The sequence below is a fragment of the Podarcis cretensis genome (genome assembly GCF_951804945.1).
Source record: "Podarcis cretensis genome assembly, chromosome: 8".
Taxonomy (NCBI): domain Eukaryota; kingdom Metazoa; phylum Chordata; class Lepidosauria; order Squamata; family Lacertidae; genus Podarcis; species Podarcis cretensis.
In genome coordinates, this window is record NC_137177.1 from 11,595,716 (window position 1) to 11,622,463 (window position 26,748).

A 26,748-nucleotide genomic window follows, 5' to 3' on the forward strand; every position below is an offset into this window, starting at 1 on the left:
TCATAAACATCTTTTTTTTTTTACTAGGTTGGGAGTTACCGGCACTAAACAACTATGTTTAGAATCCAAAGAAGGTTGCAAGGTTTTTTTAATGGATAGCATTTTTCATTTTAGTTTGGACCCCTCGCACCAAAGATTGTGTAAAGTCACGCCCAAGTCACATTCTGGTCCGCCATCTTGGTTCAAAATGGCAGCTGGCATCCAACATTGATGAGTTCCGCTGCACCCACCACAGGAACCCTGGCGCCATGTTTGGCGGTGAGAACTCCAGAAGCGGTTGGAACCTTTAGGGAACAAATGGACAGACCCTTTTCCAAAGTAGATAGTAGGTTTTTATTTTTCGTTAGATGTCTTGAACAGACCGTTGTCAAGAGAATCCCACGCAAATGACATTTGACTTCAAAAAGAGGAAAGTCAAGAGGATCACATCTCTCCAGAACGCTTGGCATGATTCAAAACCACAACAATAAGAGAAGCTCTTCTAGAAGGTATCCAAATGGGCCAAGAGGATGCCAGTGTGGTTAAGCAGCAGAGTCAAGAAAGCTACTAAAGACAAGAAAACAGAAGTCTTATCCAAATGAGGAGACAGAAAAGAAAACACAACTTGGTAAAAGGAATGCAGGCAGACACTGGTTGGCACATCATGCTCACCCCACCCCCCAACTATGTCATAGCATGGTGAGGAATCTTTGTCAGCTTGAGGGCCACAATACCTTATGGGCAACTTTCCAGGGGTGACGTGCCAGTGGTGGGCCAGGCCAGAGGCAACTGAGGGTTAGAACTATGAATGCAAATATTACCTTTGTACAGGAAGCTGCTTTCTTCGCATTCTTGCCCTGTATCCTCCATCCTAGGTCACATCCGCCCCATACATTTAAAGCATGTGGCTTCCCTCCAAGTACAGTAGTTTGTTAAGGACGCTGGGGACTGTAGCTCCGTGAGGGAGAAACTGCAGCCTGCCATTCCAGATGTGGTCGGCCCACACCGCTTACCATTCCTGCCCACTGGCCGTTCCAGCTGGGATTTGTTGGGAATTGGAATGCCAACAGGACCGAGAGGCTCACAGCTCAGAGCTTCCTTATCCTTGGCAATAAAGCCTTTCTCCCATTGTGTGCTGTCATGAACTTAAGTGTTTCCATTTAGCCATTATGCCTTATGGCCACTGACTGGCAAACGGGTCGTTCGCCATGAATCTGTGCAACTGAAAGGCATTTGCCATTGCAGTACCTTGTGGCAGAGTGGTCCATAATTCAACAGGTCTCTCCAGGGTCCAGCTATGATTGCTTCTGGCTACTGAGAGTAGGTGGGTTATAAGCTCTTTATAGTGTGAGTGAGCATTCCTGTCTTGGAAAATATTCAGTAGGGCCAGTACATTTTTCCTGTTCACATTTTACAAATATTTTAAGCAAAAATCCCAACAAAGTGAGTCTACATTTCTTTCAACTTCCCTCCCCTCCTTTCTCCGTTTACTTAGTTTATATCTTTTTTACTACAGCTTTTCCAGTTCAAACCTGTTCATGAATTTTCCCTTATGTTCTCATTTTATTATTTCTTACTGCATGAGTCTGGGTTTTCCTGGACACACCCAGGATTTTGGCTGCAAAATGGTGTCTGGGCAGCTGAAGAAACTGAGAAAACCCAAACGTTCGTAGAGTGATTTGTTGTTGTTTTTTAATGGTTAAAAAAAAAATCAAGAAAAGCCCAAAAATGTATTTTGAGAGGGAGATGTTCCCCCAAAAAGCTCAACACCTTTGTCTGGATTTTCACTTTTGAGAATATGGCAACCCTAATGTCAGCCCTGCTAATATTTTAAGTTGCTTACAATGTATTTTCAATTAATCAATAAATTTTCCCATTCTGTTTTTAAAAGTCTATCTTCTTGGTTTCTTATTCTTCCCATAAGCTTCACCATCTCTGCGTATTCCATCAGTTTTGTTTGCCAGTCCTCCTTTGTCGGAACTGTTTCTTCTTTCCATCTCTGGGCATAAATCATTCGGGCATGTGTAGTAGCATACATAAATAATTTTTTCTGTTCTTTAGGTACCTCTCCACCAAGTATTCCTAAAAGAAATGCTTTTTAAAACAAAGGTTATCTTCAACATTTTTTCCCAATTTATTATAAATCATTTACCAGAAAGCTTTTCTACCTTACATGACCACCACATATGGAATAAAAATTACCCTCCTTCTCTTTACATTTCCAACAGGTATCCAATTCCGACTTATATATTTTTGCTAATTTACTAGGAGTCAGATTCCATCTATACACCATTTTCATATAATTTTATTTTATCACATTGCACGCTGTAAATTCCAAATCAACGTTCCATAACCTTTCCCATGCTGCCAATTCAATATTATGTCCTATATCCATTGCCCAGTGTATCACTGATGATTTCACCTGTTAGTTCTGGAGTGGCTTCCAATACCTGTGTAGTTATTTTGCATATTTCTTGTAGGACTGCTGTCCAAAAGGGTTGGAGTTTTGTAGGTCCTCCCTGCTCCTGCTCCTGCTCCTGCCCCTGTAAATTTAAACAGGCAAGTAGGGAGCTTGCAAAGCCATCAGTTCAGTTAGGAGAAAGAGGAGGGTGGAATGTGAGATAAATGGGAGGAAGAAAGAGGGAAAGAAAGGGGTCGTGCCCATAGTTGGCATGTAGCCTCCAACAGATTGTCCCCAAGGCGAAGTGTTCCTCAACAGGGGGAAAGGTTTCCCCACTCTCACTGTAGGGTATATAAGAATGGAATAGGTAAAGGTAAAGGGACCCCTGACCATTAGGTCCAGTCATGGCCAACTCTGGGGTTGCGGTGCTCATCTCACTTTATTGGCCGAGGGAGCCGCGTTTGTCCGCAGACAGCTTCTGGGTCATGTAGCCAGCATGACTAAGCCGCTTCTGGCGAACCAGAGCAGCGCACGGAAACACCGTTTACCTTCCTGCCAGAGCAGTACCTATTTTTCTACTTGCACTTTGACGTGCTTTCGAACTGCTAGGTTGGCAGGAGCAGGGACCGAGCAACGGGAGCTCACCCCATCGCGGGGATTCAAACCACCGACCTTCTGATTGGCAAGTCCTAGGCTCTGTGGTTTAACCCACAGCGCCACCCGCATCCCTCAAGAATGGAATAGGATGAATCAAAATTGCAAAAACATCAGTGGCAGCAAGGGAGAATTTCTGTAACTGGCAGACTCTTACATATCTGAAGATGCTTATCCCACTGTCTTAATCTCTCTCCCCCCCCCCCAACTAAATGTACCTCTCTCTTTTTCCCTTCACTCTCTTCTAGCCTGCTCTGCTTTCCAAACCCTTTATCATCTTTGCTTCTACTGGTCTCTCCCCATTTCCTTCTACATACACGCGTCACTTTCACAAGGGACCAGAAATGAAATCAGCAATTCCTCAATGGAGCGTCCGCCTCCTTCGATAAATTCTGTACTGAAATGTTCAACCAGAATTGCTTGCAGCTTGAAAGCTTGATTCTGGTCTGGTGGTCTCGTGTGTGTGTGTGTGTGTGTGTGTGTGTGTGAGAGAGAGAGAGAGAGAGAGAGAGAGAGAGAGGGAGGGAGAGAGAGAGAGAGAGAGAGAGAGAGAGATGCTTTAATTTATTTATTTTGTGCTGCCTTTCTACAAATTGCACTCAAGGTGGCTTGACAAACAGGAGCACATCATAAAAATATAATGTGATATGAAAATGCAAGTGACAAAACATATAGCAGCAGCCAAACTCAGGCTAGCAGAATGAAAGAACAAGAGCTATAATTCAGACATTGCAGGGCTAGATCTGAAACATAAAATATGAAACAAAGTTAACGAACTGGCAAACATGACCGAGTTAAAGCACAAATGCCAATTGAAACAGGGTAGGCTTTGCCTGGCTCCCCAAATGCCTACTGGATCAGACCAAAGGCCCAGATATTTGAGTATCCTGTTCTTACAGTGGGCAAGTAGATGTCTATGGGAGGCTTGCAATGCACATGAGTGGAGGACCAGCAGTTCCCACAAACTGGTACTAAGAGGCACATTGTTTCTGACAGTGGAAGGTAAACCATAGCTGCAATGGAGGGTATCATAGCTATCATTAATTTGTCCAATCTCCTCTTAAAGCCATGCAAGTTGGTAGCTGGCTCTCTATTGTGTGGAAGCAAATCCCCCCGTTTTTAACTATGTGCTGTACGAGTAAGTCATTTCCCTTGTGTAAGATGAATTCCCCAACATTCAGCTTCATGAGATGGCCCTCAGTTCTTATAATAGACTTCTCTCAACCCATTCTCTCTGCACCTTCCCCATCTTACTTGCTGTTTTCCTCAATGAAATAAAAATAATAATAATCCCCAGTATTGTAAGCAAGTTGATCCACGTCCCTGATCGCTCTGGTTATCATTTTCTGAACCAATGTAGTTTTTGAGGCATGGCAACCAAAACCGTTCACGGGATTCCAAGTGCAGCTACACCATAGATTTTGTATAATATAGGCAATTTTATTTTCAATCCTTTTCCTAATGAGCCCTACAATAGAATTTACTCTCTTCGCAGCTGCTGCTGCACACTGGGTCGACGCCTTCAACGTGCTCCCACCGCAACCCTGAGAGCTCTCCGCCGATTGCTCACCACCAGTTCAGACCCTACAAGCAAATCTGCAAAGTTAGGTTTCTTATTGCCCTAATGTGCATTGCTTACAGTTGCTTACCCCCAGCTGCATCTGGGATTTTAATGCCCATTACTGAGTTTGGAGAGATTCTTTTGGAGTTCTTCCCCAATCTCATTTTGTTTTAGCCATACAGCTCACCCCAGAACCCTCTTGACTTTCCCTTTCAGTTTCCTTCTTCCCTGTCCCCTTACTTACTGCTTTTTTAAAAAAACTTTCTCCTTTTAAAGTCAAATGAGACTGGTTTGGACTTTCTTACATAATTGCTGTTCTATGCCACCTTTCCTCCAAAATTCCCTGGACGGCATAAAAGATATTTTTCATTGTACCCTCACAACAACTGCCTTATGAGATAGGTAGGGAAAGATGACTGGGAATTGCTCAATGCCTGTGTGGAGATTTTTATAGGTGAGTCTCTCTCCCCATCTCCCAACCTGGTCTTTCTCTGATGCTCTAATTCAGAGCTTTCCTGTGTGTCGCGATGCATCAGTGTGTCGTCTGCAGTTTGTGTGTCATTCAATCGCTCCCCACACTCCTCTCGGGGCTGGAAAGGGGTTAACCTCCTGTTTGCTAGTACAGTAGTACCTTGGTTTACAACCATAATCCGTTCCGGAGGTCCGTTTGTAAACCAAAACAAGTTGTAACCCAAGGTGTGCTTTTGCCAATGGGGCCTTCAAATTCCCCCCCCCCCCATTATAATAATAGAAGGGTTGTAATCCGAAAAAAGGTTGCAAACCGGGACACGCACTTCCAGGTTTTACGTGTTTGTAATAAAAAAAATATGCAAACCAAGACGTATGCAAACCAAGGTACCACTGTACTGTAAAACTGAATTACTGTGTTGCAAAATGACGCATGTCTAAAAAGCGTATCACCAACCTGAAACGTTTGGAAAGCACTGCTCTAATCGAAGGCTGGTCATCTATGCTAACTGCTGGGGCAGATTATTTTGAAGTACCTGAAGTGTGCCGTAGCATTCAAGCTTTATGTTGGTACTTTGTACCTAACAACAGCTAGCTACACATCAGCTGCAGATGTTTTAACACATACACCTGAAACTGCAAGGTGTGAATGCAGCAAACACCTGTATAACACAGGAGCATCGATCCAAGGATCAAGATTAATCGTGACAATCAAGGGCCACATCTTGGTTTCAGCTGTTTAATATGCAAGCTGGCCCTACAATTGGTATAGGCAGCTTTGGGTAGAAAGGGATTAAGTGCAAGGTGCAGGGGGGACCCAAGAACTTCCCGTACCCATAGACAAGTCTTATTTAGGCATAGTGGGTTGCTGGTTGCTTATTGTGCATCATAGCAGCAAAAGGTTGGCAGATCCACACCATACCTGTGTTCCGCTCCTTATTAGCTTGCTTTCCATTCCTACTTTCCTTTCCTCCCTTGTGTGTTTTGAAATCTGCTTAGGGAGGGCTCCAGGAGATGCACAACACACACACAGTGCACATTTAAAGCATATGAATCCTGGGAAGTGTAGTTTGTTAAGCATGCTGGTTAATTGTACCTCTGTGAAGGGAAAACTACAGTTCCCTTGCCTCCTGTTTTAATCTCCTCTACCTCTCTCTCTAAAGGGACGCGGGTGGCACTGTGGGTTAAACCACAGAGCCTAGAACTTGCCGATCAGAAGGTCAGCGGTTCGAATCCCAATGGGGTGAGTTCCTGTTGCTCGGTCCCTGCTCCTGCCAACCTAGCAGTTCGAAAGCATTTCAAAGTACAAGTAGATAAATAGGTACCGCTCCTGCGGGAAGGTAAACGGCGTTTCCATGTGCTGCTCTGGTTCGCCAGAAGCGGCTTAGTCATGCTGGCCACATGACCCGGAAGCTGTACGCCGGCTCCCTCGGCCTATAAAGCGAGATGAGCGCCGCAACCCCAGAGTCGGTCATGACTGGACCTAATGGTCAGGGGTCCCTTTACCTTTACCTCTCTCTCTACCTGGAGCTAGGGGAAGAATCCTGCAACCCTCCTGGCTCTAATGAGCTCTGTTTGAGTGCAGATCCATCTCCCTTACCCTTGTGTACAATGGTACCTTGGTTCTCAAACTTCATCCGTTCTGGGAGTCCATCGACTCCTGAAACGGTTCGAAAACCAAGGCACGGCTTCCAATTGGCTGCAGGAGCTTCCTGCACTCAATTGGAAGCCATGCCAGATGTTTGGCTTCTGAAAAACGTCCACTAACTGGAACACTCTCTTCCAGGTTTGTGGCGTTCAGGAGCCAAGCCATTGCGAGAACCAAGGTACCACTGTATCTTGGATACACATTCCTTGTAGCTGCTCCTTAGGTTCCCATGCATTGAAAGGATTTCGTAGGGAAGACTGAATAACAGTTTTAACTCATTCCCATTCCTTTCTTCTTGCTTGCCTTCCTCGCTGCCAGCTTCCCTCCCCATCATCCTCAGCACTGCCCAGTCTTCCTGTTGCAACTTGTCTGGGTTGAGTTCCAAAGCAGGCTTGGAAGCTGCCATCTCCAATTCCAGGCACAGACAGCCCTGGAGCAGAAACGGAAGGGTTGGCGGTCCCTGCTCCATGTGCGCAAATATGTATGGGTTTTTTTAAATTCAAGTTTCTGGCCTGTTTGGTGCAGGGTAGATCAGTTTTGAAAGAGAAAACCAGCAATGTAAGTCAGGGAGGGAGAGGACCATCTCTGGGAGGTGTTGATCTATGGTGCAACCACATTTGGAATAAGATTGCGTACCGTTCTGTTTGCCTCACCTCCAAAAGGATACTGAAGAGCTGGAAAAGTTTCAGAAAAGAGCGACAAAAAGGATAATAGTGATGGATCTACATTAAAACCTCCCACCCAAGAAAAAGGGCCATATGCAGATAAAAGCCAAAGGCCTGATTAAAAATTAAATTGTCAGGCAATGATGGTGCCAGGCGAGCGTCCTCTGGGACAGCATTCTATAAGCAAGGAGGCACCATTGGAAAGGCCTGTTCTTGTGTTGCTGCAGATCTTTGGAGACAAGGAAAAAAAGAGCTAAACCAAATATGCTGAGCCATGCAGAGAGAAAGGGCATAAAGGTCAGAAACAGAGCCCAGTCATTTGTTGCCAGTTGAAGTTAAAGGTAGGTCATATGTGAAAAGGTTGAAGACCACCACCACATTGTCCCTGTAACCATTGTGTAGGGGAGAAGAGGGGCCACCCGTGGACACTTTATTAAATCCAGAGTTACCGTTTTCGTGGACTATCCAGAGCAGTTTTCACAACTTGTGCCTCAAAGGAAAAAAATAATTAATAGCAATCCAGAGAATTTATCCACAGCAAATCGTTGCCTGTTGACTCCCTGCATGATATGGTGACCTTGTGATGACTCTGGCTTTTCCCATTAGCTTTCACTCATGGTGAGCCTGCCGTCATGCTTCAGGTGCAAATGGACCATTCAGTTACTCCCACTGGAGATGCACCACAGTCACTCAGGAGGGTACCTGGTGCATCTCTGTGTGAAAAGCACTGCTCTAGGTTTTCCTCCTCCCATGGATGATTTGCTTGTAGAGTGTATAACTGTGATGTATTACTGTGGAGAACAGTATAATCAGCTAACAGGTTTTTGGGGAAAACCACAAAAAACATTTGCTAGAAATTTCACAGTGATGTGGTTTTTCACAGAAAAATCTCCATCTCATAAGTTCATTAGTAACAATAAATGGGTGTCAACTGCCAATAAAGTATCAGGAAATTTCAAAGATTTTAGCTTTGTTTACTAAGTACAAGTAAAATAAGTGTGCTAAATTAGATCACTCTTTAGGGCGTTGGAAAATGTTCACTTTCTGATGCAAATTACTTGTTTCTGCATAGGAAAATGTTCCGATTCAACAATGGAATGTCACCTTGCTTTAACCCACCCCCCTCCTGCTCCTGCAATCTTGCATCCCCCCCAATAAAAAAGGCATGCATGGAAGAAAAAATACAAGAAAATAAAATTACTCTGAAGTTCAACAGACCATTTCTTTCAGTGCCCCTGCCATGAGTCTTCACTCCTGATGCTCCTGCTCAATAACTTGGGGAGCTTCACAAAAGCTAATGGAGAAGTTATTTCCAAAGGAGTGCCATGTATAAATTGGAAGCTTTTACTCTGGGAAAATGCAGACACACCTAGCCATTAAAACAACAGCAGACCAACAACTCCCATTATCTTGAATCACAGAATAACGCCTCCTCCCTCCGTGCTTAATATTGCATTAGCACATCTTCAATGTACGTGCCACTCAACCGGAAGGTGCCTTAACGTGCCAGAGGTAGAAACGGAGAGGTATTAAGGACACAGCCATGCCTAGGGAATAGCAGCCGCGTTGCAGCCAGGCGGAAAGAGAGAAATGACCAGAACGGGATCCTTCCTCAAGCTGTCGTGACACCACTGAAAGCGCCTCATCAAAACGCACAGGAGAAGCTGCTCTGCGGCCCTGGGAGAATGGAAAGCGTGTCCATGAGAGCACAAAGGCAAATGTTCTCTCATCTGATGTGCATTTCAGTGACTGAGCCCTCACAGCTGGTGTCCTCAGCACCAAGGCCAGCTCCTTGGCCAGCGATAAGGCGCAAACTAAGAGAGAAGATGCTGAGGCATAAAACACCCCGCCAGAGTCGGGAACTCTTTTCCTTCCATCTGCACAGACTCCATGTGTGATTATGTGGGTATAAGGGGGAGAAAAGCCACCTGCTCCAAGGTCCCCCGGGCAGCCCAAAAAAGCAGCAGCAGCTAGGAATCGCTTGCGTCAATTGTTAGGAAGGTGAGAAGCTGCCTTTTGCCAAGTCAAACCACCGATCCATCAAGCATTGTCTGTGCTGAGAGGTGTTGGTATCTGCAGGCTTTGAGCCATGGGTCTCTCCCAGCCATACCTGGAGAGGATGAAGACCCAAGCAGATGCTCTACTTGGGCTGCAAGGGTGAAGACAGCAGAGGGAAGCACAGCAAGGAGGAAAGAAGAAACCCTTAGCTTGGCTTTACCTGCAGTGCAGAAAGCCCACAAACTTGAGTGATACAACCTGTACAAGCAGTCCCCCAACTGGATCCTGAAAATGTCTATAGCTTACATTTTAAGGGATCTGGTGCTTCTGTTTGTCCAGGGATGGAATTTTAGGTAGCTCTTCTCAGTTGGCATTTATTGGGACCCAAATCATTTATCTTCTAATCAAAATGTTCTTCTTGCTTCCACTTGGGAAAGTGACAACCTCTGTCCAAATCCAGCTAGGTCTCTCTACCTCCACCACACTGCACCCTGAATTTGTGACTCATATATATTTTTTTGTGTTTCGGCAGCTTCCTTTCCAAGCAATCAAGCCTTCCAAGTATCAAGGGGCTGCTGGTATGTACTGAAGGCTTAAAGTGAAGCCTTCACATTCAGAGATGCTATAATTCCCCTGATTGTCACCTCTGTTGCGCCCTGCTTGCATCTGTGGCATCTGGCTGTCTGCTCTGGGAGACAGATTGCTGGACCAAACCATAAAGGTAAAGGTAAAGGTACCCCTGCCCGTACGGGCCAGTCTTGACAGACTCTGGGGTTGTGCACCCATCTCACTTAAGAGGCCAGGGGCCAGCGCTGTCCGGAGACACTTCCGGGTCACGTGGCCAGAGTGACATCGCTGCTCTGGCCAGAGCCAGAGCCAGAGCCGCACACGGAAACGCCGTTTACCTTCCCGCTGGTAAGCGGTCCCTATTTATCTACTTGCACCCGGAGGTGCTTTCGAACTGCTAGGTTGGCAGGCGCTGGGACCGAGCAGCGGGAGCGCACCCCGCCGCAGGGATTCGAACCGCCGACCTTTCGATCGGCAAGCCCTAGGCGCTGAGGCTTTAACCCACAGCGCCACCTGCGTCCCTGGACCAAACCATACCTTTGGTCAAATTCAGCAAGGCAATTCTTAAAAACTGTCCCACCTAGTGGACATGATGCAAAATTGCAGCCTCTGACCAAAAAAGGTCTGATAGGTGATCTCTCACTCTCATATCCATCCACCAATAGAATCATAGAATTGTAGAGTTGGAAAGGACCACATGGGACATCTAATTTAGCCCCCTGCAATGCAGGAGTCTTTTGCCCAGTATGGGACTGGAACCCACGACCCTGAAATTAAGAGTCCCATGCTCCACAGACTCCCACTAACAAAGGGACACATTCCAGAGGGGAAAATTCCTCACCAGGCCAAGATTATCCTTAACGGGGAAGTCCTGCCTGGGAAGAAGAAACACTTCGCACTATCCTCTAGACTTGTCATAACTTTTTACTCTGCTACTGCTGCAACTTTTAAATGACAGATAATGCTTTAGATCGAAGGTGGGGAACCTTTGGCTCTCCGCAAGTTGTGGGACTACAACTCCCAGAAGACCCAGCCAGCATGGCCTCTAGGAAATGGCATCCAGCATTATCAGGAAGGCAACAGGTTAGCTATTCCTGCTTTAGTTAATTAGTGGGGCACAACTGTATGTGGTGGCACCAAGATTTAATTGCACAGGTTGTTTATTTAGTGTATTTCAGTGATCTCGTGTTACTACAACAGCAAATGAAAGCAGAAAACGGTACAAATACTCCTTTCTTTCAACAACGACCAGCAGCTTCTGCTTATTAAATTTTTGTCAAAGCACCTTACAGAGAGGATTACATGAAAACTTTAGGGCTTGTCTGCTTTAAAAACCGTTATCAGGGGATTAATTGTGTTAAGTTTCAGTCAAAACAATTAAATCTGCATAGATTTCCATATAAATAAAGAACACTTTGAAGAAAGGGTTATTTCCCTTTTCAGATAACGAAGTAACATGTTGCAACAGGCACAATATTAGAAACAGCCACCTTGTTAAATTGCTTCAAGATGTTTTATGGGAAGCGATTCATAAATGGAATGAAATAAATTCCCTCCTGTGAGCGAGAGAAAGAGGGAAGAATGCCTGTTTTAAGAAGGCATTAAGTATTAATATAACAAATAATGAACATTGCAGGTGATTAGAAATTAACCCACTGACAGCCTTACGCTGCACCCAGCTCTACTCAAAACCACCGTAATACAAAAGAACACACTTCAAAAAACCATGAGCGCTTTGATTCCTGTTTAATTTTCATACGAAATAACAAAATGCTCCTGCAGCCATGGGGAAGAATCCAGTTAGCAAGAAACCAAATAAAAGCAGCTGTCAGGGGTCACAAGGGGAATATGTGTGGGTGATAGGGGAGCAACAGCAAACAGTGAGAGAAGCTCCCACAGCGAAGAGGGAAACCCAGTCAAGAGGTATTTACAAGTCAGACTGAACCCCAGCAGGGAAGCTATTCCCTGGAGCGCTCTATGAAACAAACAAAACCATTTAGCATTCAAGGGGCTCAGCCATGGGAGGAGGCTGTGGTTGGGCATTCTCAAGTCTGGGGGGGTCGCCTGTGTCATTAAAAAAAAAAAAATCCACGTTCCACACAACTGAGTGGGAAAGAACCCTACCCCAAAGGAAATGGGAGGGTCAGAGCCCACGATGGCATCGAGTGCACAAGCCAAACCCAATGCCGTCCTGGTGTTTGTGCAGACGGGGAGGAAATGGGAGCCCAGTTCACCTTCAGAACCGGAGAAGTCAAGATGACGCAGCCATGTTGCAGAAATGGCCAAAACCTGGACAGCAGAGGGAGCATGGATAAAAAAGCTAGGGAGCAGAAGTTGTTGCAGCTACACTAGAGCCCCAGCAAGGGGGAGCCAGAGAGCAGCAGCTCCCGGTCCACAGAGCGTGGCCAGCTGCATCTCCTTGCCCCCCCCAGCCCAACTCAAACTCCCCCTATCTGGACATTCTCCACCTGGATGTTCTCGAAGTGAACCCCAGCATCTGTAGGGTAGATTTCAATGGTCTCCACCACGGGGATGGTCTCCATAATGGTAACAGTGTTGCCATAGACCTGGTCGCTAGGCGTGGACGAGGCCGACGGCGTTGCGGCCGCAGCAGCGGCAGCGGCCGCAGCAGCGGCAACAGCCTCTGCCATGGCCTCCTGCTCGTTCTGCAGCCGCTGCTGCTGATGCATCTTGCGGTGCTTCCAGAGGTTGGAGAAGGAGCGGTAAGCCTTGTTGCAAGCGTCGCAGTGGTACGGGCGTTCCCCTGTGTGGATGCGCTTGTGCTCGGCCAGCCGCACGGCGATGGTGAAGGCCTTCCCGCACTCGTCGCATTTGAAGGGCTTCTCGCCGGTATGCAGCCGCCGGTGATCTTTCAGGTGCGTGGACTGCCGGAAGGCCTTGCCGCAATCCGGGCACGGATAGGGGCGCTCGCCTGTGTGGATGCGGCGGTGGACCTGCAGCGACGTCTCGGTGCTGAACAGTTTCTTGCAGTCGCTGCACTCGAAAACCTTGGGGCCGGTGGGGCGGCGTGGCCGGGGCGGGGGCGACTCCAAAGCGGGGGGCTCTTCCTCCGCCCCTTCAGGAACTTGGATGTCCCCGTGCAGCCGCTCGTGGGCTCTCAACTGCGCCGTCGAGCCAACCTTCTTGCCGCAGACGGAGCACTCAAAGTGGCGGCTCATCTTGCCGCACTTGTGCTCCTTCAGCTGCTCGGCCGTGACGAAGGCAGCGCCGCAGCCGGACGTGCAGCGGTGGGGCTGCTGCCCCGTGTGACTCAGCTGGTGGACCTCCAGCAGGCGGCGGAGCAGGAAGGAGCGGCCACAGGTCTGGCACTTGTAGGGGTACTCGCCCGTGTGGTGGTAGCGGTGCATGAGCAGGCGGTAGGGGCGGTGGAAGACGCTGTTGCACTCCTGGCACTTGTAGGGGTAGTGGCGCTTGTGCACCAGGAGGTGCTGCTGCAGGGTGGACGACTGCGTGAAGCACTTCTGGCAGATCTCGCAGCGGTAAGGGCGCTCGCCCGTGTGCGTCAGGCGGTGGCGCTGCAGGTTGGCCTGCGAATTGAAGCTCTTGCCGCACTCCTTGCAGTGGTACGGCCTCTCGCCGGTGTGCGTCAGGAGGTGGTTGCGCATGTGCGACTTCTTCTTGAACATCTTGCCGCAAGTCAGACACTTGTGGCGGCGCTCCATGTTGTGGACAAAGCGCTGGTGGCGCAGCAGCAGCGTCAACTTGGGGAAGGTCTTGTTGCACAGCAGGCACTGGAACTCCGAGGGCTTTTGCTCCTGTACGTTGCTTTCGGCTGGGGCAGAGGTCTTGTCCACCGAGCAGATGATGGCCAGTGGAAACACCTCTTGTTCTTGCTGTTGCTGTGGTTGCTGCTGTTGTTGCTGCTGAGGAGGAGGAGGAGGTGGTTGTGGAGGTGGTGGTGGCGGCTGCTCCGGCTGCTCCAAGGCTTCAGGTGGCTCCTCCTCAGGAGGCTGTTCCTCAGGAGGAGATGCAGGCAACTCGTGGGTCTGCGCTGAATTGGCACTGTGGGAACGTCGGTGGTAAAGGAACTTGGTCATGTTGATGAAGGTCTTCCCGCAAGCGCAGCGGTAGAGGGGGTTGGAGGAGTGCGTGCGCCGGTGGGACAAGAGCACCGCCTCCGTGCCGAAGCCCAGGCCGCAGTCCATGCACAGAAAGCGCGACTCGCCGCTGTGCTCCTCCCGGTGCTTCTCAAGAGCGGCTGGGGACGGCAGCACCTTGCTGCAGAGCGGGCACTTGAAGGCGCCCTGCCGGTGGCTCCTCATGTGAAGCTGGAGCTTGTGGGCCGAAGGAAAGGGCTGGTCACACTCGGCACACATGTGCTCCTTGGCGGCCTGCTTCGCTTTCCGGGGAAGCTGCTCCCCGGGGTTGTTTTTTAGCTCATAGCTGTGATCCGTGGCCGTGACACTGGTGGGGGCTGGCAGCGGCACAGCCCCGTTGTGCACAGCCACTAAACTTGGAGGTGGTGGCGGCGGGGGTGGTGGCGCTTTCGGTTCCGTGGGGCAGGATGCAGGCAGCTCCCTCGCTCGTGTCCCTGGGGAGGCTTGGATGACTTGGTGTGTGGTCTGGTGCTCCAGCAAGTCTGCCGTCGACTGAAACAGCTGGAAACACTCACCACATTCATACAGCAGCAGTTGCACAGTGTCTACCCCATCCTGCGGCTTGCGGTAGGAGTGCTCCAGGTTGACCAGTGCCCGGCTCTGAGGAGGGGGAGCCGGTGGCTCGGGTGGCTTCCGGTGGGTCTGCCGGTGAGCAAGCCACACATCCTGGCTGGTGAACAGGGCCTTGCATTCTGTGCACTCATAATGGATCTGGCTGGAGCTCAGCAGTTTCACCAAGGGTTCCGGCTCCTGGATCACCATCTTGAGGTGCATCTCCTGGTGTTCCAGCAACTGACTTGGAGACAGGAGGATTTGTCCGCACTCCAGACATTGGTACTGGCTTTCCTGCACAGTCACGGTCTGGTAGAGGCCGGCCTCACCACCTGCCACCAGCCCAGCTTCTGCCAGCCCCACCACTTGATACTGCTGCTCTTGGGAGCACAGGTGGCTCTGCTGATGTACCAGGGCTTCCTCCAAGGAGTTGAACTGCTGGCTGCACTCCGAGCAGACAAAGCGATGCTCCACATATAGCAGCGTCTCCTCGGTTGACTCTGCCATCGTGAAAGCCTGCTGGGGTGTATAAGAAAGAGAAAGGAAAAATTAGGGAGCCCGGTGTTCTAAACTAGGGTCACAACTTTTGGGCGGTTAATCTGGATCGCTGACTGAAAAATACTTTGATCAGTGCCTGCAATTTTTTTAGAAAATAAAACAGAATGCCAATTCTGATATGCTGTTTACTGTGACACATTAATAAATAAAATAAAATAATAAAATAATAATAATAATACTATTCCTTATCCACCCTTCACCCTAAGGTTCCAGGACAGGTTACAATATAAAAATACAAAATTAAAATCAGATAAAGTATGCAGACATTAAAATACAAAGAAAAATGCTATTTATTAATTCAACCAATTAATCAAATGAAAACCCTGGTATAAAATACATCCTATGATGAAACAGGTAAGATACAGGTCTTTCACAGGTTCCCACAGCAAGGAGCAGGAATTGCAAGAAAACAGTATAAGCGCCACAGCCCAATACAGGCTTACCTAGAAGGATGCCCCACTGAGTTCAACGGCACTTACTCCTAGATAAGTGTGTATAAGATTGCAGCATCAATCAGTACGTCAGTCAACTACTGCTTTTTTAGGCTACCGTATTTTTCGCTCCACAAGACACACTTCTTTCCTCCTAAAAAGTAAGGGGAAATGTTGAGTGCGTCTTATGGAGCGAATGGTGCTGCGCAAAGAGGGAGAGCTGCGCAGCGTCCCTTCAGAGAAGTGGGAGGATCCCCTTCTGTTCCTCCTCCCGCTTGCTGAAGGGGCGCTGGGCAGCTCTCTGTACAGCGCCTCTCCTGGCTTCTGCCTTAGCCGCGCGCAGCCTCTTCTGGGCAGGGGGAGCCTTCACCCCGCTGCCCTGAAGAGGCTTGGCGGGGCAATCCCAGAAGCCAGAACAGCCAGAGGCTATCCCAGAAGCCAGATCCCTCTCGCTGTTCTGGCTTCTGGGATTCAAAATATTTTTTTTGTTTTCCACCTCCAAAATCTAGATGCTCCTTATGGTCTGGTGCATCTGATAGAGCGAAAAATACGGTAAGGCTACTTAGGTTTTCATGCATTACTGCAACAGGAAGTGGAAAAACAAAACATTAAAGACCCTCTTTCCTTGTAACAATTAAGTTATTTCACAAAAACACCTATACTGAAGTTGTGGCAGTAAATCACACAGGGATTTACGCAGTTTAGTCCAGTATTGCCTACTCTCTGGCAGCGGTTTTCCAGGACCTCAGGCAGGGATCACTGTCATCATCTGCTACCTGAACCTTTTAAATGGAGATGGCAAGTTTTGAGCCGATGACCTTCTGTGTGCCATGAACGTGCTCTACCACTGAGCTATAGCCCTTCTGCTGTACAATTGCCAGATACTATGGACAGATTTCAAAGTGGCTGAAACATGTAGCATAAACACATTTACATCTTCATTAGTGTGGTTTTGCAACCAATATTCTCAGTTCTTTCAGTACGAAGCAGAAGTAAAGGCACTCCTCCTTTTCATGCCGCCTGTGTCCTGATTTCAGTGCTGTTCTGTTAGCACACAGTATCATTGTTTCTTTTTGCCCAATTCTAGAGTCCAACAGCAGCGAGTGGACTGATTTGGCAGAGCAATCCCAACTATAGAGAACTGGTGAAACTTATGCTAGCACATGTTACCCCATTTCAGGAGCCTCTGGCAAGGGGAGGGAGGGAAGGAGGAGACTAAGTGCTGGCCAAGCCAGAAGCTGGGTGGGCGCCTAAGTTTTGAGGATTGGGACCTAGGATACACAACCAAGCTGAATAGGGTTTGAAACAGGTGTAAGTCTCTCCTTCTTTCACTCTACCCACTTCTTCAAAACACCTCTTTTGGGGGACTACACTGGTGTAAGTTCTGCCAGCTGAGCTGGGGATGAAAGACTTACACTGTTAGATCTTTGGCTCAGTCAGGATGAGGGACTTAAGCCGGTATAGCCCTAGCTGAACCGGAAAAGTCCAAGATCTGCCAAATCCAAACTCATATTGGCAGTTCTGGGGTTTGGATTGAACTGTAAATAACAGAGTTCTGTGATTTCATGATTTTAAATTGCCTAGGAAAAGGCTGAATATAAATAAATGATTTTAATCACATTTAAGAGCAGGATCCAAACAATCACTATGGCTTCTGCATGGGAAGATAGGTGGATTGGAAACCAGTTAAAAAAAGAAGTAAGCAATAAGAGGACTGTTTTCAAAACAGATGGGAACAAGTACAGTGGTACCTCGGGTTACATATGCTTCAGGTTACAGACTCCGCTAACCCAGAAATATTACCTCAGGCTAAGAACTTTGCTTCAGGATGAGAACAGAAATCGTGCTCCAGCGGCCCGGCGGCCCCATTAGCTAAAGTGGTGCTTCAGGTTAAGAACAGACCTCCAGAACGAATTAAGTACTTAACCCGAGGTACCACTGTATTGGGGTATCCCATGAGCTTCTGTAGATAGCAGTCATTTACCACAACTATTTCATTAGACACCTGGAGCTGGGGTAAACAATGAGACAGCCAAGTTTGAGGACAGAATTGAGCATCTGACTGGTCAGAAAGGATCAACTCAATTTTGGACAAATGTTGTCAAATAATGATTAACTATTTGTAAAATAGCAGGCTTATTTAAGCAAGAAATATTTTTGATCGCCAACAGGCTTGATACTTATGCTAATTACAAAAACCCCAAAGAACCATGCAATGACCAAATTAACTAAAGTCAAACTGCTATGTTAGCAACACCCAAGTGATCACCCCAAGGCGCAAACCTATGTATGGAGCTCCTGGGCTGCCCAGATGACAAGACCCCCCCCCCCCTCAGCCTCACTGATGTGGTCCAAAGGAAAGCAGAGTGATACATCTGGCACCAGCTTGGCTGCTGGAGTTGTTAGGAGGCAGCCTATAAGGTACCATCCAACTGCCTTGGGGACTCCAGTCCAGATTTGTGCAGGGTTTACTCCTTAGCCTCCTCTTCTCCCAAAGCAGCAGAAGTTTAGGATCAGAGCTTTCATTCTCCTAGATGGGCCACCTTCCCGGGTAGATGAGCCCCATCTGCGCCTTACTTCCCTCTTCAGCACCTGCAGAAACCACCTTGACTGTTGGGACTCACTATTGGTCTTGTCTGCTCAATCTGCGGGAGCCTGTCTTTGAATGGAGGGGAAGTTGCTAACTCACAGAGGGTTTGAGATCCATCTGCCACCCTCATCTGGTTTAGCTGGCCAATTGAAGCCATTTCCTGAGGTGTGGTTGCTGTCACATGCTGACAGCTTCTAGGAGCCACAACCTGTCCCCCCACCCGAGGTACTACCCTTCCCCTAACACCCCTATGTTAAGTAATGGTGTTCTAACTGTCCATGTTTAGTAAACAGACTTTTAAATTTATCCTGAACCACCAGGATCAGCCAATAGCTGCAATTAAAATCAAGAAAATAAAAGTAAAGGTAATTATTTAAAAAAAAACACACACAACTCAATTGTGCTAAGTTGGAAGTAAGTCAATTTTCAATCATTTAGGAAGAGCTTTGCTAGGGCCAGCCAGAGGCCCATCTTGTCTAGCACTCTGTAAACCCATGGTGGCTCATCTGACTAGGTCAACTGACAATATTGATTAGGATTATAGCCCATTAGCTACCCAAAGATCTCAAGCTCGCTTATAATGCATTTAAAGAGCAAGGAAACATTTAATTGGAATATTATTAGTCTGTCCTAGGGCAGGGCTTCCTCTGCCAGGTTCTCGCGGCTGCTGATGTTTCTTGCAGATCTTGGCAGCAGATGTAAGAGGCACTGCCATGCAAATGTCCTCCAGTGTACAGCAGTCTTCCCTAGTTCTCAGCAGTTCCAATTGCTACATTGCAGCTGAATTTCTGGTGCACTGCATGTTTCAGAGAAAATAACCAGTCAATGGATCTGTATGAAAACGCTATTTGAGGAAGACACTACATTATTAAGGATGGGGATCCAAAAGGATCTCTCCATAATAGATGAACAGGCAACAAAGACAAACAATATTTGATTTAAGTGCAAAATGATGCACAGGGGAGGGGGGAAGCATAGCTTTAATACTGTGGATATTTCAAAAGTAGTTGTGATCTAGTATGGGAGTCACTTCAGAGAAAATAAGTCAACAATATTACTAGGACGGTCCATATAATCTGCAGATTTTTAAGCTGTTCTTTAGATCCCAGTCATGAATGTCTAACACATTCCAGAAGCAAGGCTATTACTAGTCACAATCATGTTTTTCCATGAGATGGAATGTAAATGTCTGTGTAGCGTACTGGCAGCGTAATAAATATTCATCATTTTTCTCAGTGACCTATTACCACCTTTATATGTCTTGACCTGAGAAGAGATTAACATAAACATGTCTTTTACATAGAAAATGAGGTTTTATCTCAATGTGTTTGATAGGAGATCACTAGTCCAGTTGTAAAAGATTATAATATATACATTTTATCTGCACTTAATTACTATAAGTTGCCATATTAAACAATCTTATTTCAAGGGGAGGAAGACTCTTTAAAAAAACCAATTTAAATTCATCTTTGAAAAAATGAAAATCTGATTTTTACCCCACCAGCTGTTTCTGAGGCTTGAGCTGTATTTCACCTGGCTTCAGGGTGCATCTCTCACATACCTTCGAGGTCTAAAGCCACGGACCAGCCCCAGAAGGGCCTGTGGCTCTAGAAAGACATCCAATCTTGCCTGCTCCAGCACACACCAAGACTGAGAAAGTCGGTCCTCTGGAAACTTGAGTTCAAAAGAAGACTGTAAATAAGCAGGCAGCAAGCAAAGGTGCAGATCAACCCCTCATCCCCACTGCAAGGCTGAACAGACCCCTCAGTGATTTGACATCCAACCCATCATCAGGGGACTGAACCCTTCCCTTAAGTTTTTTGTTTGCTTACACAGGAGAGGATCAGAGCCTCCAGTTCACACTTTCTTCCAATCCTGCCCTTGAAAGCAGCTCTCACTCCTCTTTCTCTCCACCTCACTTCGGAAAAGAGGAACCCCCTCCTCTCTCTCTCTGCCCACCCCGCCCCCCATCACCAACAAAGAGCCTTATGATACCTTGGCAGGACTAGCGCATTAACCGCAGCACGATTTCACGGGCCACAGCCTACTTCCTCAGGTAGTTCTCCAGGTCTCCCTGTGCATCTGGGACTCCCCTTCGCCCATCCTCCTCTGCACATGGGCGCCTGCCCCGCTTCTCCTCCGCCCCAGCCCCCTACACAGGGGTCTGATTTCCCAGTCTGTGCATGGGGGCTCCCATTCCCCACCACCACCATTTTCACAGGGGGTGGGGGTCAAATCCACCAGGCACCCGCCCTCTTTGCACGGGGCGTGCTGGGCTCCCCTCCCCCACCCTTGCGGGAGGGGCCACTTCCCCTTCCTCCCCCACAACCCTGCACAGTGGGGGGGGGCGGTAGCTCCGCTCTGGGCTTCCTTACCTTCCCCACCCCCACCCCACCCCCCGTCCCGCCTTGGGCTCCCCCCTGCACTAGGGGCGCTCTCCCCGAGTCCCCCTCCTCCCCTCACCTTTTCCTCCCTTCTGTCCCCCACAGCCCAGCCTTCTCTCTCACCCTCCTCCCAGAACAAACCGCCTGCCGATTGGGTCGCGGCGGGCGGCCAATCGGGAGGCCGCTTGCTCAAGCCCGCGCCCAATCGGGGCCGTCGTTCCTCCCCGACGCGCGAGCCCTTGCCCGAACCCGTCGGGATCCGTATAGGCGATCTGACGCTGACGTCATCCGGAGGCCGAAGCGAGGCTGCGCCTGGCGCGTCGAGGAAGTGGGCGGGGCTGGAAGGGAAAGCGAGGGAACCCGCTGGCCAAGACAGAGAGAATGGGGAGAAATGGCAGTTGGGTTGTACCAAAAAAGCGGCGGGGGAGGGGGGTGTCTGAGAAGACCCGAAACGTCGAAACGGCGGTTTAACTGATATTTATGAACGTAAATGCATTTGTTTTGCTTTTTTATGACGTTTATATATATTGCCTTTTTTTTTTGCCAAGGTATCCTTCCTCCTCTCTTCTGCTCCCCTAACAAGGGAACATGGACCCTTCTCAAGCTGCCCCTAGGAAAAGCTCTCCTCAGACCGTTGATGGTACTCACGGGTGCCGAGGGTCACGTGCTTCCTGGCTTGGGTTTCCTGCGGAGTACTTGTAAAGCGCCCTCTCAAGGGCGGAGAAACCTGTGGCCGCCAGATCGAGGTCCCTGCGTTGCTGGACTACAACTCCCATGAGCCATTGGGCCAGGGCTTGCACGGCCTGATGGGAGTTGGAGTCCACCTGTGTATAACGCTGGGTATTCTCAGTTGCTTGGATTCCTGAAGCACAGTTCCATGCTTGCCAGTGCTGGATTTACGTATAAGCTATAGCTTAGGGCCCCATTCTCTTGGGGGCCCCAAAAAAAATTAAAGGAAAAAAACTTGATGTACATTTCCAAAATATAAGTTAAAAAACAAATAAAATAAAACCTACATACAGCAACAGTGTTTTGTGTTGCGTAGGCTCCTAAGATGTAACTAATGGGCCCCACCTGCCAGCCTGCTCCCTAAAATATCACTGGTTTGCTCATTTCTATATATAGGAGGGCACAAGGAGAAGGAGACGACAGAGGATGAGATGGTTGGACAGTGTTCTCAAAGCTACCAGTATGAGTTTGACCAAACTGCGGGAGGCAGTGGAAGACAGGAGTGCCTGGCGTGCTCTGGTCCAGGGGGTCACGAAGAGTCGGACACGACTAAACGACTAAACAACAACAACATATATAGGGTGCCTATGCTGGACCACATTTCTGCATGGCAACATGTGCAAATGGCTTTAAATACCGATTAGGTCCATAAATTACCATATAGCATATATTCAATACGAAAAAACTGTGGCAATTTGTTGCTGACAAAGGACAGCTGGACTTACAAAGGGCCCCATTACCTTCAGTAGCTAAGGGTCTCATCAAACCTAAATCCGGCTCTGATGCTTCCTGTGTGCAGGCTCTCAAGGGTCATCTATTCCAACCCCCTGTAATGAAGCCACACTGACAAGTTACATCACATTTGCAATGCAGGACCCCCACCCCCAAAGAATTCTGAGGGTTGGAGTTTGTTAAAGTTGCTGGGAGTTGTAGCTTTGAAGGGGGAGGGAGAACTACAGTTCCCAAGAGTCTTTGGGGGAAGCCATGACCGTTCAGGGATATGACTATTGTTAGTGTTAGATTGTTCATCTACACTCCAATTTATTCTGCATCTTGAGTGCTTCCGCTGCTGGTTTGGGAAGCGGTGTGCACACGGCTTTAGCCACAATCCATGTGTGTGTGTGTGTGTGTGTGTGTGTGTAGCATATATATAGAAAGGAGAAATCATTGGATGCTGTAATGGGGTATGGGGTTGCTTGTGCGTAAAGCGCAAACTGCTCCAGGCTGAGTAGTTTGGACAAAACTTTCCCCCCCAGGCTGGACAGTCAGTACACCATGACTGTCTCAATCACTGGAAGAATCCGTCAGTGGGCGTTTCCTGAATTTCTTCCAACATAAGAGTTCTTTCACACCCAATCGTCGTCTCCCTTCTCTGCGCGAAAGCTGTCTGCGCAGAGTGGGCGTCCCCAGAGGAGGTCCTGTGCTCTCCCCGCTGGTTCCACTGGAAGAGTCCTGGAGCCTTCTCTCCGCAGCTCCCTCGGACTCCCCTTTCTCCCTGGTGTCACCTCTATCTCCTTCCCCAGCGGAGGCGTCCTCTCTCCCTTTGCTGGTTCCCTCTCCAGCATCATCATTAGGGAGCCTCAGCGCCACCCTTGGCTCCGATGGCAGTTCCCTGACAGATGCCAAGATCCAAATTTCGCTCAAGTACATACCTCTTTGGTGAGAGAACCCCAGCAGAATCATAGAATTGTAGGGTTGTTAGTGATCTCAAGGGTAATCTAGTCCAACCCCCTGCAGTGCAGGAATCTGGTGTGGCTTGAACCCACCACCCTGAGATTAGGAGTCTCATGCTCTACTGGTTGAGCTATTGAGCTATGCTAAAGGCACAAAATATGCAACAAAGTAAAGTGTGCAAACATAAGCTGTTAGACCTTTAAAATATGCCCTTTCAAGCGAATTCCAAAATTTCCCTCTTCCCCCTGCATACGAACAAACCACGTTTGATAAGTTAATAATTGGTTTACTTACAAACTCTTCAAAGGTCTGGTTCATGCTCTTTTCCATATATCAATAAGAAAAACTGGCAGCAAAACCTAGCTTAATTACTAAATGGTCAAAGTTCTTAGACTACAGTACTGTATTGGTATAGGAACTCAAGAGTGGCTGTTGAAAGCCATGTGGTTGAGCTGGAGGACACTGAGCTTCTCAGATAAACAGGGAGTGAACAAGGGCTTGATTACCTATTTCCTCCCAAGGTAAAGGGAAGTGGCATAGCTAAGCCTGGCAGGACAGCATACTCTATGGTATTAACTCCTTCATGTATTCATTAGACTTAAGCATGTTGGTTATATGAGGCTGGGCTGTATTTTAAGCTGTTAATGTGAGCACAGCCTTTTGTGTCTTCAGCTGTTTCTCCCTCTTGGAAACTCAAATCATCACTCAACTGCTGGGCAAGTCACTGTCTTGTTCGACTGACGAACAGAATTGTCAAAAGGCTTCAGCGTACAGCTGTGAGAATTAAACAAAGCAGGCCAGTTCCAGATTGAATGAACCATATTTTACTACTTAAATGTTTGCAGGCTTCAAAGCTATTTTTTCTTAAAATGGTACTAAAACTGGCAAAAAGGATACATAGGATTGTTCTATAATTTTGTTTCTCCTGGTGTTTGAAATGCATCAGGTATTGATAAAAATGCAGGAGTCTGCTGGTGCAAAGTACAGTACAACTTAATTCATTTGAATAGCACTAGACTGCAGAAAACCTAGATAATTGCATATCTGGCTAAAGGAGCATGCCATTTATGTAGAATTATGGTGAGAGCTATTAATTCAGAAATGGAGTTTGCCATGCTTGGATTTGGAATGGAGGAAATCCCATAACATTTTCAAAAATTATGAAATATCTGGTATGCCACTACCTTGCAGCCCCCGAGCAGAACAAAAGACCAGATGAGTCATTCTTTGGTGAGTTTTGACTGCTGGTAATAGAATGGGCATAACCCTTGAATTCTTATCATTCCCTTTATCATTAGTCTATTGGGCCAACTAACATTCAACTGCTGAAAGGGTGACAGCAAGCATTGATTGTGTGGTTCGTCACCCCGGAAGAATGGCAGATGAAGGTGATGGACTACATGGAACTGGCGGAAATGACTGGCAGAATCCGAGACCAGGGAGAAGAGTCGGTGGAAGAAGATTGGAAAAAAATTAAAGTTTATCTACAGAAACATTGTAAAATTAAGGAATGTTAGAAGGATGTTGGAATGAAGCTATGTGGTTTTAGCAGAAATGTTATAAAGGATTAAGTAAAAATGGATTGGTAATTAGTGAAAGAGGAGAATGTAAAATTATAGTATATCAAGATAAATTTTTAGGATAAAAACAAAGATGCAAAGGATTTGCTGAAATATCTAATTGAACTAGAATACAAAAAAGGGAGGTGTGAGGAGGTCAAGGAAATAAGCAAAGGAAAGAAAGTTATGTAAAGGTTGGATTTGTGGGTTTTTTTGTGCTTTGTTTAACTTTTTCTATTTTTCTTTCTGTAACTTTCAAAACTTTAATAAAATCTATTATAAAAAGGGGAAAAAAAGATTGTGTGGTTCGTCACATACATAAGCACATTTATACCACTATAAAAGGTGTTGCTTTCCCCAAAGAACCCTAGCTGTTATAGTTTAGCCCCTGCAGAGCTACAATTCCAAGCACATTTAGCAAACTAGTTTCCAGAATTATTTGGGAGAAGCCATGTGGCTGTTTCTTTCCGCCTGCTTGCCCAAGTGTAAAGAAAGAATACAGGGCCTGCTGTTAAAAAATAAAATCTTGCTGGCCCCAAAGCCTAGCATCTCCATGGCAAGGAAGCTGTCAAATCAGTGGGGCCAGCCCAATACATCTGCTACCTTAGATGAAGGACACAATAGCACCCCCTATTTGTCTGCAGAAGCCAACCAGACCTGCTGAATCTTACTTCAAAGTAGTGATGGGGACATTATCCTCCACCCACCTGAGAACAGTAGGTCAGTTTAGGAGAAACAGGCCAAATGCACAGCACACACAGCTCTGTTCAACCTCTACTGTTGGAGACAGTATGTCTCTAAACACCAGTTGCTGGGAATCATAAGTAAGGAGAATGCTGTTGTACACAGGTCCTGCTTTTGGGCTTCCACTTAGAACAGGGTTTGGATCCTGGAATAAACAGGCCCTTGGCCTGTTCCAGAAAACTCCTCTTATCTTCTCCAGCACCTAAGTGCTCTTCCCTGCCTTTCACAACCTGCCACCTGAGGCAGCAGTCTCAGTCTACCTAATATTAGGGCCAGCCCTGCAAGTCATCTGTAGCCAAGTGTACCAGATGAGTCTTTCTTTGGTGAGTTTTGTCTGTTGGTAATAGAATGGGCGTAACCCTTGAATGCTTATCATTCCCTCAGATCTCAAATACTGTTTGTGATTTTGCTGGTGGATCACAGGAATGAGAGGTAGTTACTCCAATAAGTCTCGCTCAAGTCACCTAGCCAGCCTGGTATTTTTGCCTGTTGTGAAATCAGATGCCGCCTTTCAAAAGCTCTCATGTTCCTGGCTCAAATGACACTTTCCGCAACAGCAATGCAGTTTTGCTCTCTTGCCCCAAGCAAGGACAGCATGCCCTCCAGAATGCTGTTTCGGGAATTTATGCAACAAGGCTGTTTCTGAGATTAGATCACCATTTTGAGATCAAATAGTGACCAAGGCGGGGGCTGTATCCAAATCCATCTGTCCCAGTGAGTGTGGGGCCATGACGGTTGTAAAACCCAAAATACTGGAAATAAATTTCTGCGTTCCGATCACTTCAGTCATGAAGAACTTTGAAAAACTTCAGTCTGTGAAGGAAACCCAAGTTCCTTGGGAGATTCGAGAGGACACAAATATATTATATCTCTACCTCTCTTTCAAATCAGAACCAGTGAAGGCGGTGAAGGTTCTGTGTGAGTTCCTGGAGGCTGTTGGAGGATGGATGGCGGCTAATGGATTGAGGTTGAATCCTGACAAGACAGAAGTACTGTTCTTGGGAGACAGGAGGCGGGCTGGTGTGGAGGACTCCCTGATCCTGAACGGGGTAACTGTGCCCCTGAAGGACCAGGTGTGCAGCCTGGGAGTCATTTTGGACTCACAACTGTCCATGGAGGTGCAGGTCAATTCTGTATCCAGAGCAGTTGTCTACCAGCTCCACCTGGTACACAGGTTGAGAGCCTACCTGCCCGCAGACTGTCTCGCCAGAGTGGTGCATGCTCTAGTTATCCCCCGCTTGGACTACTGCAATGCGCTCTACGTGGGGCTACCTTTGAAGGTGACCCGGAAACTACAACTAATCCAGAATGTGGCAGCTACACTGGTGACTGGGAGCAGCCGCCAAGACCACATAACACCGGTCTTGAAAGACCTACATTGGTTCCCAGTATGTTTCTGAGCACAATTCAAAGTGTTGGTGTTGACCTTTAAAGCCCTAAACGGCCTCGGCTCAGTATACCTAAAGGA

General features: G+C 47.4%; 1 protein-coding gene across 1 annotated transcript; it reads right to left on the reverse strand.

Annotated features, from left to right (window-relative positions):
• Window positions 1-11,670: 11,670 nt before the first annotated feature.
• On the reverse strand, window positions 11,671-20,149 carry ZNF574 (zinc finger protein 574). Its single transcript, XM_079986577.1, has 2 exons — window positions 20,023-20,149; window positions 11,671-15,130 (listed from the first exon to the last, which is right to left on the reverse strand). Exon 2 carries the CDS (start codon window positions 15,116-15,118, stop codon window positions 12,380-12,382), a length of 2,739 nt encoding a protein of 912 aa, XP_079842703.1. The 5' UTR covers window positions 15,119-15,130; window positions 20,023-20,149; the 3' UTR covers window positions 11,671-12,379.
• Window positions 20,150-26,748: the final 6,599 nt, after the last annotated feature.

Coding starts and splice junctions, on each gene's coding strand:
- ZNF574 (XM_079986577.1), bottom strand. CDS start 15,118: ATGGCAGAGTCAACCGAGGAGACGCTGCTATATGTGGAGCATCGCTTT.